This window comes from Erithacus rubecula (assembly GCF_903797595.1).
Source record: "Erithacus rubecula genome assembly, chromosome: 4".
Lineage (NCBI taxonomy): Eukaryota > Metazoa > Chordata > Aves > Passeriformes > Muscicapidae > Erithacus > Erithacus rubecula.
Genome location: NC_136686.1, coordinates 11,068,798 through 11,082,240, shown reverse-complemented (window position 1 = coordinate 11,082,240; position 13,443 = coordinate 11,068,798). Strand labels below are relative to the sequence as shown.

Genomic DNA, 13,443 nt, shown 5'->3' with positions numbered 1-13,443 from the left:
TTCCCAGAGCCCAATTTTATCTTCTGATGGAAGTTGCCCCCAGTAAAAAAGAAACACAGTCAGTATACACATTATAATACATTAACTTTTCATACATGTTTAGAAAATGCTAGACGATATTAAAAAAACCCCAAAAAACCAACCAACCAACCAACCAACCAACCAAAAACACCTAAAAACGTAATATTTAGTTAAAAATATTTTAAAACCTGAAACAATGTAATATTTATTCACAGAAGGGCTTGCGCAGGGAAGGACTTTAGCAATCGTCTAGGTCCACACCCCTGCCACAGGCTGGGAGATCCTTAGGATATTAAGCATGAACTAATGATTCCCGCACTTTATGTATTTTTATATTAACATTTGTTTAGATACACGTATCTCCAAGAACACACACGGAGAGGTGCGGGACGCGCAGCAGCAGCGGGGTCATAGGAGCCAGCGCCGCGATGAGCTTCCAACGGGGAAAAGGAGGGAGAGCAGGAGAAAAAGGAGAGAAAGGCGCGGGATTGGAGAGGAAAAGGACCCGGAAAGGCAGCCCGCCCCTGAGGCAGGCGCGGCCTTCTCGGGGCGGTGCCGCGCAGCCCGTCCCGCCCGGCGCCGCCGCCATTTCCGCGCGCGGGGGCGGAGCGGGAGCGAGGCCGGGGGCGGGCGATGGTGATGGCGATGGCGGCGGCAGCAGCAGCAGCATCAGCAGTAGCGCTGCCCGCGGCCCGCCTGGAGAGCCTGCGGGCGCTGTCGGCTCTGTTCCGGGAGGCGCAGCCCAGGTAGCGGGGAGCAGGGAGCGGCGGTGCCGGTGGATGTCGGGCAGGACTCGCCTCGGCTCCCAGCGCGGTCCTGCCCATCGTGGAGTCGGCTACGGGCCGGAAAAGGGGCTCGCAGTATTCCCATATGGATCAGGTCCCTTCTGGAGAGGTTCTGCACCCCCAGCTTCTCCTGTGGGGGAGCGTGCCGGGAGGCGATCTGTCCCTTCTTCTGTCCTGCCCCCGGGGGTCCGTGAGGAGCTGCGGTGTGCTCAGTCCGTGTGCCCGTAGCGCGGGGGAAACGTGTTTGTCTCTAGTCGTGGGTGACATAAAATATCCTGGAGATACAGAATGGCTTGGGTTGGAGGGACACTAAAGCTCATCCCATCCCACCCTTTCTATGGGCAAGGATACCTTCTACTATCCCAGGTTGCTCCAAGCACCATCCAGCCTGCCTTGAACGCTTCCAGGGATCCAGGGGCAGCCGCAGCTTCTCTGGGTAACCTCTGCCCGTGCCTCACCAACCTCACAGGGAAAATTTTCTTCCTAACATGCAATCTAAACCAACTCTGTCAGGCTGAAGCCATTCCCCCTTGTTCTGTCACTTCAGGTCCATGTAAATAATCTCAGTCTTCTTGTAGGTTCCCTTCAGGTCCTGGAAAGCATCAGATAGGTCAGGGCAGAGCTGCTCTTCTCCTTGCTGAGCACTCCCAAGTCTCTCAGCCTTTCGTAATAACAGAGTTGCCCCATCCCTCTGATCACCTTGGTGCCTTCTCTGGACTCACTCCATGTGCTGGGATCCCAGGGCTGGAGGCAGCTCTGCAGGTGGGGTCTCATCTGAGCAGGGCAGAGGAGCAGAACCCCCCTCCCCTGCTGCGCACGCTGGGGGCTCAGCCCAGCACAGGGGCCTTCAGAGTCCCAGTGCACATGGCCAGGGCATGTCCAGTTCTCATTCTCCAGCATTTCCAAGTCCTTCTCCCAGGGATGCTCCATCTGCTCATCCCCAGCCTGGGCTGATCTAGGGGGGTTTTCCTGACCTGGTTGCAGCATCAGCACTTGGTCTTGTTGAACCTCATGGGATTTGCACGTGCCACTTCTGGGGCTTGTGGTGCATTTCTGGGCAGACACCTTAGGTGGGATGTAGCTGTGGGAGTAGCAGAAGTGGGTGAGATGTGCCTGTGTGAGGCCCTGCTGGGTGACAGTCTCATGTGAAGCCAAAGCTTTGGATGAGGGAGGTGACTGTGGGCCTTAGGGACAGAGAGCATGCACTGTGTGGCAGGGTGGGCTGCACTGGCTTCATGCAGGAAAGGTTAGATGCTCCTCAGTAGGTTTAAGATGAGTAAAGACAGAATGGGGCTGATGGAGAAATAGGGCTGATATGGTGCAGTGCCTGTAAGGTCAGGGAGACCTCTGGAATACCACACAGCACTGTTGGCTTTGGCAGAAGCTGGGCTTGCAGAGGTTCAGCTGGGAGACTGGGCTTAGAGTTTTGCTCTCCTGGAAGAAGGGAGAAGGCACAGCGCAGTAGGAAGCTTGTGCTCACTTCTAGCAGTGATTGATTGAAGGTCTTGACACCTGAGAATGAAAAAAACAGACTTAAGCTTGGTGTAAAATCCTGCTGGTGTTTTGTTTTGATTGTTTAAATTCCCAATATGGTTTTTAAAAGTCAGGGGGCAAGGGGGGATGATATACTCACAAATATTTTTTTGTGATCTCCATGGGTGCAGGAGGCCTAGGCGACTTTGTTCTGGTGTTCGTCTCAGCTTCTCTGGAAAGAAGGGAGGACCTGTACAAATTTTGGGCTTATGGACTGATGCTTTCTCTGTCTTGCTCCCCGAAACCTCTGCCACTGTGTTTGAAAGAAGAGCAGGTATTTCCCAAAACTGCCAAGTTTTGTGGGTACAGGTGGGCTGAAAGAGAGACACTGCAGTTGTCCTTCCAGAAGGACCAAGCTGTAGCATTACCTTACATCCCACAGGATGTGTCAGAATGGATCTAGGAGCAGCTCTGGCAGAAAATTTGCCAACTCTGGCAAATCTTGTTCTTGATGCTGTTCAATCACGAAGACAACCCAATGGATGGTTTGCTTTGAAGGTGTGATATTTAGTGACAGTTCTTTTGTTATCACAGCACTGTTCAGTTTCATGGAAACAAAATACATTAAAAATGTGAGTTCTGTTATTTTGCAACTCAGAAGGAAATAAAGTGAGGCAACAATGCCCCTACTATGAGACTGTGATGTGGAATTTGGGAGAGTTGCCTTTGGCTGTATGATTTACTTGAGGCTTCCAATGCTTTTAGTTGATTTCTTTATGCTTTCTTTACTAAGCTACAAAAGCGAGAAAATGGTTTTATTTTGTTCCTTGGAATGTTGTGAGGATAAGTACTTCAAAGGCTTTTTAGGAACTCTGCTTACAGGGATGGAGTTGTGCAAGTACCTAAAAGTTAGAGTGGAAATACAGAATTGTAAATTCGTGGATTTTTTCACATAGTTCATAACTAGTTTCATGGTTTTTTTGGACCCTGGGCTTTTGAACACTGTTTCCTTACTGTTTTTAACACTGTGTTCACTAGAGTGCTATCTTGTAGTTTCTGCTTTTAACAATCAAACAGGTCTGACAAGGAGTGACAGTAATCTTCCTTTTGGCATGGGTACAGGAATTCTGACTCTTTGTTTTGACTTAACAAGGAACATGTCCTCCTTGTCCAAGAGCTGGGCTGCTGTACCCTTTGCCTCTGCTTCCTTTTGTATTCCTGCTGAACTTGATGTGGAGATGAAGGACAGGTAGCAATAGCAAATTGTGGAGCTGCTGTGTTAGTCAACCAGACACAGGAAATAGAAGTTTGTGGAATATCCACAAAGCAGTTCTGGATGGATTTCAAGGCATGTTTACAATGCAAGGTATTATTTTAATCTAAATTTAGGAGGCTCTTTGGCAGTTCTATAGATTAAAAATTAGGGAAAATATTATGGAAGGAAAATACTTTCCATTTCAAAAATATGTTTTTAATACTTATAGCTGCTGCTTTGTATATGAATATTTGTTGTACTGCTGGAAAATGATTATTTTTAAAAAACTGTTAGTAAGCATTGCTGTGGAGCAGTTTCCTGAAGTCAGTCTTGGCTGGTTTCTTAATATCAGCTAAATATTTTCCTGCCGTTCTTGCTAATTTGAGGATTTTTTTATTCAGAAGGATAGTTTTCATTAAAATTCCTTTGTAGTACACACACAAATTGCAGTGCTCTTTGAATGCTTAGGTACAAGACTCACATGTAAATTTTCTCGGAAAAGAATCTGCTTTATCAAACAACATTTAAGTCAGTCCATCTTCATTCAGAATACCTTTCGCTTGCTCACTTAGGCTTTGAGATTTGATTTCTGCTGGAATGGTCTGGCTTGGTCTGTCTGGGTTTTCTTTCATAGTGTACAAGAGGCGGATTTGGAGTTTTGTCTCTCCTCAATGATGTAAAAAAATCAACGTCTCCTTCCACATTTACACAAGAACAGATACTTTCTTGTGTACCTCACGCTTGCTCCATTAGGACTCACAAGGTTTTCATCTTCGTATTTTACTGGAAATGTCTGCACTCTTAGGTTTTTGGTTTTTTTCTACTTTCAGTATAATTTTAAAAGAATTGTCACAGCAGCTCAGCATGCTTCTGTTCCAGTGTCTGACTGAAAGTTCTGTTCTGCTACATAGCTCTGCCAGGAGAATGGAGCTTTTCCAGCAGAAGAATAACTGTAAGGTGTCCTTTTACCTGTGGAGTCACAAAAATGTGCACAAAAGTTCTTCTGGCTTCTTTCATTTCTCTTTTACCAATTTAAATAAGTGAATGTTGTACAGTAGTATGTCTTGACTGACCTCTGTTTTGTGTATTTTGCATGGGTTAGGAAATGACTGGTTTCATGGAATAATCCAACAAAAGGCATTGGCTGATATGAAGGAAACTGCAGTGGGTGAGCGCCGCTCCCATTTCAGAGTAATGTCAGAGTTGAAGGAATCAGAACTGCTAATAGTTCTGCTAAATGCAGCACTCCCTGGCTGGGGGCTACCTTACCAGGCCATAGCTCTTCTTTTAGGAAAACTTGTGTCTGGTGCATTTCCCATGGGGCTGTGGTACATCAGCCACTGAGTCTTCTCTTGGCACATCATGAAGTGGCAGGAGCTGCACTGCTTCTTGTAAGTTGAAGGTTCAAGTTCCATGAATATATTTTCTTCAGTCTTGAAATCAAAACCAAATTCCAAACTTTCTTTCTGGTTATGTAGGCTCAGCTGTTTTCTTTATGACTGAGGGCCAGCTCTGCTTTTGGTCTTTGTTTTTTATGCCTCTTTGGTATTTTCTCTTTAGTATTGCACCACTGTAAAATGTAGCTTCTCCCCTGTAATTCTCAGTGATGCAGTGGTGGGTTTTTTAATGTTTCAGTGTACATGGAGAATGTATAAATATATTGATCTTAATCAATATATTTGATTAAGGTTGCAGAATGAAGTACTTGCTTCCTGGAGATCTGAAACCTAATGTTGTATAATTCAGTGATAGTTGTATACATTGTTGTAGTTCCTACAGCACTGCCCCTTCTTTTTAAGTTTCCTCCACACCTTAACAGACCTCAACATTGGAGGCACTGTACTGTCAGTAAGATGTAACCTAGTAAAAAAGTGTCACTGTTGGAGAAAACAAATCTTTTAAGGGACTTAGAAAATGTGAAGTGTGAGTAAAGACTAAGAGTTTTGTTTAGTCTAGGAAAGAAAACATGGCAGGAGCAGAGGTAGGAAATAGTATCTCCAGATATGTCTAAGGGTATGCTTAGGGACAAGGTGGATTGTCAGTGTTTGGTTAATGTTGAACTTGATGATCTTAAAGGTCTTTTCCAGTCTTGGTGGTTCCAGGGTTTGATTTATGGGCATGATCATTTATGAAAGAGAAGGTAGAATTTGTGTAGGCATTTGAGTGAGCAGCAGAATGCAGGTAATATTATATCACCCTGTAGTGTTTGATCAAGAGCTTTTTTAATTCTCCTTTAGGAAAAGTTTTCTGTGTGTACACTTTATTTAATGCTACTTTATATTGTCTCTCATCTTACTTTTTTCTATTTGATCCTGACAAGCCTATTTAAGGTTCAAGGAGGCTGCATCTGGATTTCCTTTTCCTGATCCCGGTCAGAAGTATTGGATGAGCAGATTTATTGAACTTCCCTGTAGCAAGGCCATAAACACTCTCTGGTGTGGCTTTTCTCCACCAGCATGTGGTATCAGAACTGAGTTAGCAACATATGGCAAATGTTGTCCTCATCTCTTTTGTGGACATAAAATCAGGGCATAGAGTAGACAAATAGCTGTAGTTTGGAAATGTTGTTTACCTCTGTGTGACAAATCATCTGTAGATGTGTGTGTCCATCCCAGGAGCCATCCCATGGAGCAGCAGCATCAGCTGTCATCCAGTTATACGGATTTCTGCATGTGCTTGTGGTTTGGTAGTGCTGTTTTCCTTGGTCTGGGTGCTCCAGGAAGTGGCCTGGTACCTTCTGTGTTGGATGGTTATGTGCTGAGGTGGAACAGAGTTGGCTTTTTCCCTTGACTGTGATTCACACATTTCAGAATGGTGCTTGTGCAGCCACCAGCTTTCTTCATGACCTTTGTCCCTCTGAGGAAATCTGCAGCAGGGTGGAGCTTCTGATACCTTATGCTTCTGAAACATCTAATGCTAGACATGTAAACTATGTTCATTAACTAAAGCAATTTCTCTTAAAGCAGCATGCAGTGGCATGTATAAATCTGCCAGCTATATGTATTAGAGAGAATTTTTTTTCTTTTTAGTAAAATTCAAAAGAGCTGTTGTAAAGTCAGGAGGAATACTAAGGCAACACAGCTCTCCTACAGCCCCTTTTCTAAAAAAGCTGATGGGAAGATTTTTGTTCTTTCTACTTGAAAGACTGTGGGTAGTTAAATACTCTGAATAGCTAAAGATTGCTAAAGAAACATCTTTGGGTTTACAATAATGTCAATGTCATAGGCTTTTTGGTAGGAGTGCATTTATATTTTTTCTTCACCACAACTACATGTGTTTCAGAGAAACAGCAGAAGAAAGTGTGTTTCGGAATGTCCTGGAAATCCTGACAAGCACCTCAAGTGCCATTGAGCAGACCTGTAAGGACTCCTGTGGACTGGCAGATCTGGACACCCGCCTGCTGCTCATAGCAGAGTGCTTCAGATGTCTGAGGAATGCCTGTGTTGAGTGTGCCAAGAATCAACATGTCATGAGGTACAGTTATGATCCTTTTTAGCCCATTCCCAAGTACGACCCTCTGGTATTTGTGTGGTTTTATAAAAGAGATTCTTATTTTACACTGCTGTGTTAGTTGATTTATTAACTGGCATTTCCTGCTTGATACAATAACTTGAATTCAAATATGCTAGAAACAAAAATAGCTGACCTGTTTGTAGGCCAGTTTGGGGCCCTGCTCAGTAATAGAACAAAGTGTTTAGGTCCACAATACAAGTTGATTTACACAAATCATATAAGCCTGTTGGAAGCCTGACTGTAGAACTATCCTTTTTTTCCTCTTTCTTTGATTTTTTTAATGACAAAATGAATAAGTAAATGGTCTTAATAATCAGTTACAGGATTACTCTGTATTTTAAAGTTCATTTAGATCTGTCTGGCTTTCCTAGCAAAACACAGCATGTAGAACTGTGCATATTAATCCTGGTGCATATATACAGGCAAGCTGAGCTTAAAGGATATTAAGTCTATCTGGTTTCTTAAGTTATTTAGCCTCTCTGTTCTTTGCCTGTGTCTGTTGCAACATTGAGGGATGCTTGTGATACAACCAGCTGTAGTTACCTGACAATCTGGTTGATATTTTTAAAAAACCTAGCAAAATAGCAATAAACACCCTTCTTGCCCAGATGCCCCACAAGAACCCCAAACCAACCAACCAACCGAAGAACCCCCTGAGTTTGTTAACCCTGAGTTGGTTATATCAAAGAATTACTGGGGACTATAGTCTTAAAAATTGGCTTCTTGGTCTTTTCAAATTCGATTATTGGACTAAATGTAATTTTGACATGGGATCAAGTCTTACTTTCTCCGCTGGGGCAGAATTCTATTAATGCCAGAGAAATTGCAATGCAAATCATTCAGAGAGTCTACCTATGATTACTCCTCACTGGAGAAAGGATAAATGATTACTTGTTCTTTATGCTTCTCTCTGAGAGCTGTGTATGTTTCCCTTTGAGCTGGCCCTGTTGTTTTTTGGTAGCTGTCACTAACTCCTTTGTTGTCGTTGAAAATCTTCCAAGTTAATTATGAAGTAACATGCATGATTCTTGTTCTGGATGCTTGACCTCCAGACAAAGCAAAGTTTTTACACAACTAAAGCAGTTGAAATTATATGAATAATTGGCTAAAGTTTAATGTCTGATAGGAAGAATAGCAAAAATGGAGGAAAAGGTACTTAGCTCTAGAGGTTCTGTGCCCAAAATTGATAAAATGCAGGATGATGCAGTAAACCCCTTTGATTTGCTTCTGATGTAGTGGTGTGACTACTGATAAGCAGGCAGTAATGTAGGAGAAAATATTTTTCCTAAAGATTTCCTGTTAACTTTTGTGAAAAGCCTTTTAAATTTTTTGGGTGTAAATTATTGATTTTTTCTCAATTTAATAATAGGAACTTGGGTCTCATCTCTACATCTGTCCATTTGATAAAGTTGCTTCATGGAATACAAATCAAAGAAGAATTGTTACTGACTGGTAAGGCTGGGGATTTTGTTAAATGTAAAGCCTGCACTATACTTCTTTGCATGAGTGGTATAATGTCACTTTACTGATGTATTTGTTTTATAAATAAGCTTAATTCTTTCTTGAATTGCAGTCAAGAATTGGCCCTCTCTTTGACTGCTTGAAAAAGGTCTCAACCTCAAGTCTAGTTCAGCTATATTTTCACTGATCTGTTCCTTATAGATCGCTAAAGGAAAGATATGTGGAAATTTTAATATGAAGCAGGATATTTGGTTTTATAAAAGGAAAAGTTCATGTAGTACCACTATTCAAAATACATTCTGCTGTTTTACTGTCTTTTTATTTGTTTATACTTAAAATAATTTATCTGATTCCAGCAAGTAAATTTGACTGTGACTTCTTAAAAATTATTTTTAATTTTTATTTGGGTACCATGGTCGCTGGCCAGTCAGGGTGATACCTGCCAAGAGTTAAGTACTGATTTGAGTAGTGTTCACATTTCCTTAGCAGATGAGTTTTTTATTTCAACTCAGTGAAGAGAAAATGTGACTATGTTACCCTTCCTCCCTAGTGGTGGTTATTGCTACTCATTTTACTGGATATTTTAGTTTTCAGTTTTTCTCCTCACAGTCTGTTTTTCTCGGTGTGTGCATGTGAAGCATTATATTTTGGACTCCAGTTGTGACTGTTTGTGGTTGCAGAAAGTAAAGCTTGTTTGTTTTCTTTATTTCTTTTCACTCCTGTTCCTCAGATGAGGTTTTTTACTGCATTTCTGCTGCTGCTTTTCTGTTGTTCTGTGAAAGCAGGTGAAACAGCTGTCATATGGTACCTTACCCTCAAACAGCTTTATGAAGCTGTGAGGGAGCAATGAAGTCCAGACTGGGTTTCCTTTTTGCTGATGTGTTTGGCTCAAAATGAAGCCCTGTGGGCACGAGGGTATTATGCTTAAGCCAGATTCACCCCTGGGCCTGTTGGTCAAATCCTGCTGCCAGGGAAGGGTCGGTGATGCCAGCACAGCCCTTCAGTGTGGGAGGAGTTGAACTATAACCTCTGTGGGTGGCAAAAAGGGCTTGCTCAGTGGCCCTAAAGAGGAGGAATTGATGGTGCACAGGAGTGGCTTTCAGGCTATGGTACAGGAAGGACTGGAAAAGGTCATAGAGGGCAAGAGCATCCTGCCCCACAGTTGTGAACTGCTTTGCAGACCAGCAAGATAAAAGGAAAAGTGATGGGAGCCAAAATGTTGTTTCTGTCCAACCCAGTAATTTGATTATCTACATCAGGCACTTTTTCTTAGTCAGAGGACAGTGTAAAATCTCTGTTTGTCGACATTTCCTATAAGGGTGGCATTGACAAGACAGTTTTTAACAGGATTTCAGTAAAAGTTGTTTTGTAACTGTTAGTCTGCATAGCCTTTCAGTAAATGCATCTGAGTTATCACTAAGATTTGCTGTATTGACCTAGGATAGGAGGTTCATTTAATGCTGTAAGTAGCATTGATCTCCTTGGAGTACAATAAAACAAAAATTGTAGACAAGCAAATGTTGCTAATTCCTTGCTGAGTGATTTTTTTTCTAAGTGGATTTTTTATTCCAAGTGGAAATTAATGTAGTGCCTAGAGCACTGATTCCTTCTGCAGGGTTTACCTCAGAAGTTAACAGTTACATTTCACTGTGGATTATTAGTCGTAACAAAGCAAATTGCTAAATTGGACTTAGTATTGTCAAAATGAAAGAGACCCATGAAATTAGTAAATGGTACTGTGTTTATTATCTGTAATTCTGTTTCATGATTCTCCTCATGTTTCATGTAGGAAATCAGGTCACAGGGCTTGAGTAGCATGTGTATTTTGTTCTTGCAGATAATTAGGTGTTAAGTTAAGTATTTCAAGTTGTTCATTTGGGTGTGTCTCATTTCCTTCCTCTTGGGTTGGATTGGATGATCCCTCTTGGTGCCTGTGTAAATTCTTAAGGTTTTTAAAATACCTTCATGTAGCTTCCATAGCAACGAAGTACAAGGAGGAGGTGGTAAGGCTGTACTGCAGGGTGAACAGTACTAAATGGTGTTTCAGATCATGTTCCTGTGAAAAATTCCCAGAACAAATCATTGTAGGCTAAATAAACTTGAAGTTCCAACATTGCCACATTTATAAAGATGAGATCGAAAATTCTTTCTGCAGACTGAAATATTCATTTAACCCGATCTATGGCAGGTTTGCACTCTAATCCAGTAGTAGCTGTAAAGGCTAGTAAGTGAGTGGTGTGATAATTTTTGTTAGAAAGTTCAGTGTAGTACAATTTCAAATGGATAAAACAAGAAATTAAATAAAAGTATGTGTTCTTTGGCCACTGCTGTGACCCGTGTGATGGTTAAGGGAGAGGACATGATCAAAGAAATAAAAAAGGTGATGTTGTACAAAGTGGTATGACTAAAAATTGTTGCTAATATTTATTCAAATAAATCCAGACTCCTTTGCATCTTCTCTGCTAGGAGTAATACTTTAAAAATGGTTGCCCAGGAGTTATATGCATGGTTAATTGGGCTCCTCAATTCAGTATATCTACTGAAACAACTCTACTGCATGTTTTCACTGTACATATTTTTTTTTTTTCAATGCTTTAAAAAGCTTGATAAATTTCTGTATGTTTGTAATACTTGTCCTACCCAGCTATGGAAAAAGTTAATGTTTTGAGTGCATGATATACCAGTGAGGCAATGGGCCAGAATCCTTGAAGGTGAGATAGAATGTCTATCCTGAAATAGTTGTTTGAAACTTCATGTAGGTTGAAAAATAGTTAATTCATGCATACAGCATTCAGAGATTAAATCCAATCCCACAAACAAGCCAGCTGTAATAAGAGTCTTCTTTCTTTTTGATACTTGCATTTAAAAAACAGTAACATTTTTAGTCATTTCTTTTATGGTATCGTTACAGTTAGATGTTTGTCCCCACTCTTCCTCCTTGCCTACTTCCCATTTACTTTGAGTTGAATGCCACAGCCTAGTTTTATTTCCTGTAATTGCTTACATAGCACATCTGTAGTAATCAAAGACATTCTTAAAACTAATCTTTCTTACAATTAATCTGTCTTGAGCAATATGTGTTTTGTACTCCTTGGAGAAGGGAACCTTCTTTGAGGAGTTGCATGAGGAAGCCAACAGAACTTGAATATTCCTGGTGGGAAGACAGACAAGATGATAAATGCTGCCCCCTTTGCCCAGTTCAGAATTAATTTGGATGAGGATTGAAGGCGTAGAAACTGTACCTGCTCCTGCAGAAACACTACATGCAATAAGATCTCTTATGTTTCGTAACTGATTTGAGACCACAGTCTTCCAACAAATAGATAATAAGATACTAAGTTTTTTTTATCTGAAGGAAAAAATTCCCTGCAGGATATATATTTTATGGAATTTCTGAAGTGTCCTCTCCACATCCCTTTTGTTTTAGGTGGGTTTTTTTTTTTTTTGGTTTTTTTTGGGGGTTTTTTTTTTGGTTTTTTTTTGTTTTTTTTTTTTAATTAGAGGAGTCTCATCCTAACAGCCTTTTTTTCTGCTGTGGGTATGAAGACCAAGAACAGTTGCCAGAGAAGCAGCTGATGAAGCTGCCAGATGAACTTTAACTGAACTTAAAGCAGACCCACATCTCTTAAGAGATCAGAAGTAGTTCAGTATGTTTGGGATTGCAGCAGACATAGGAAATATCCTTGTCAGAAGCCCATGTAGAAAATCTCCTTCCCTTCACAGCATGTGTCTTTGGTTGTGGGGTTAAGTTTGTTTGGTTTTTTTTTTCCTTTTTCTTATGGCAAATCTTAAGCTTTCCAGTGGAATCCAGCAGGTCTTTGTGAAGGTACATTGAGATTTGTCAAGATGGTGGATCTTTAGGTTGCATAATGTGAGAGCTGGATTTAAGATCCCTCTCCAAAATCTGGAAAAAGTCTGAAGGATAGATTTCTGTCTCCTTGATAAATTTCAAGCAAGGACATGCCTGTTTTGTGGCTGCTGTAGGCAGCATACCATCTGATCCTTTCATTGATTCCCACCTCAGCTTGGACAGTAGGATCTTTAATGTTTTTGTTTGTAAACACATCTTCTCAGACCTTTCACCACTTCAAAATACTGCTGATGCTGAAGAATGCTCTTTGAATTCCAATATAATTGCTTAAAAATTATTTATCTGCCAAAGTACAGTTCTGTCCTGCCAAAATACATTTCTGTCCTCTCAGGTGAAAAGGCAATGAATGCCTCATAGCTGCCCTGCGTGAGACAACTTATGTGAGTTCTCCAAACGAGGTAATTGTCCTCTCTGAGCAGAGCTGGAGTCTCAGCTGCAGTGCTTGCCTGAGAGGTGCTCCAAGCATCCCACCAGTATTCCTCATGTCCAGGCTGCTGGTGATACTGACCTTGCTTTAAACCAACTGGCACAGGTATTGTTATTGCTGTGCTGATGCCAGACCTCCATAGTTTTTAGGGGTTTTAACAACCCAAAGAGCTACATAAAATGTGTTAACTTGAGAATCATGAAGTGACTGGGGTTGAAAAAAGACCTCCAAGACCACCATGTCTGGCCTGTGACTGATCCCCACCTTGTCACCCAGACCAGAGCACTGAGTGCCATGTCCAGCTATTCCTTGGACACCTCCAGGCATGGGGCTCCATCACCTCTTTGGGCTGTCCCTGCCAGTCCCTGACAACATTTTCCATAAGGAAGTTCCTCCTGATATCGTACCTGAACCTCCCCTGGCACAGTTTGAGGCCATTTTCTCTCATCCTCTCACTTATTCCCTGGGAGCAGAGCCCACCCCCCCTGGCTGTCCCGTCATGTCAGGAAGTTGTGGAGAGCCAGAAGGTCCCCCTGAGCCTCCTTTTCTCCAGGCTGAGCCCCTCCAGCTGTCTCAGCTGCTCCTTATTGGACTTGTGCTCCAGACTTTCCCCCAGCTTCATTCCCTTCCCTGGACA

The 13,443-nt window shown here is 42.0% G+C and overlaps 1 protein-coding gene across 1 annotated transcript in view; it reads left to right on the top strand.

Moving 5' to 3' along the window:
* Window positions 1-666: 666 nt before the first annotated feature.
* The window catches only part of ATXN10 (ataxin 10), a gene marked incomplete at its 5' end in the record, with an annotated part of 91,732 nt that continues 78,955 nt past the window's right edge, over window positions 667-13,443 (top strand). The window contains 3 exons of the mRNA XM_079303104.1: window positions 667-767; window positions 6,817-7,008; window positions 8,417-8,499. Of these exons, the coding sequence (XP_079159230.1) occupies window positions 667-767; window positions 6,817-7,008; window positions 8,417-8,499 (376 nt within the window). The remainder of the gene's footprint in view (window positions 768-6,816; window positions 7,009-8,416; window positions 8,500-13,443) is intronic.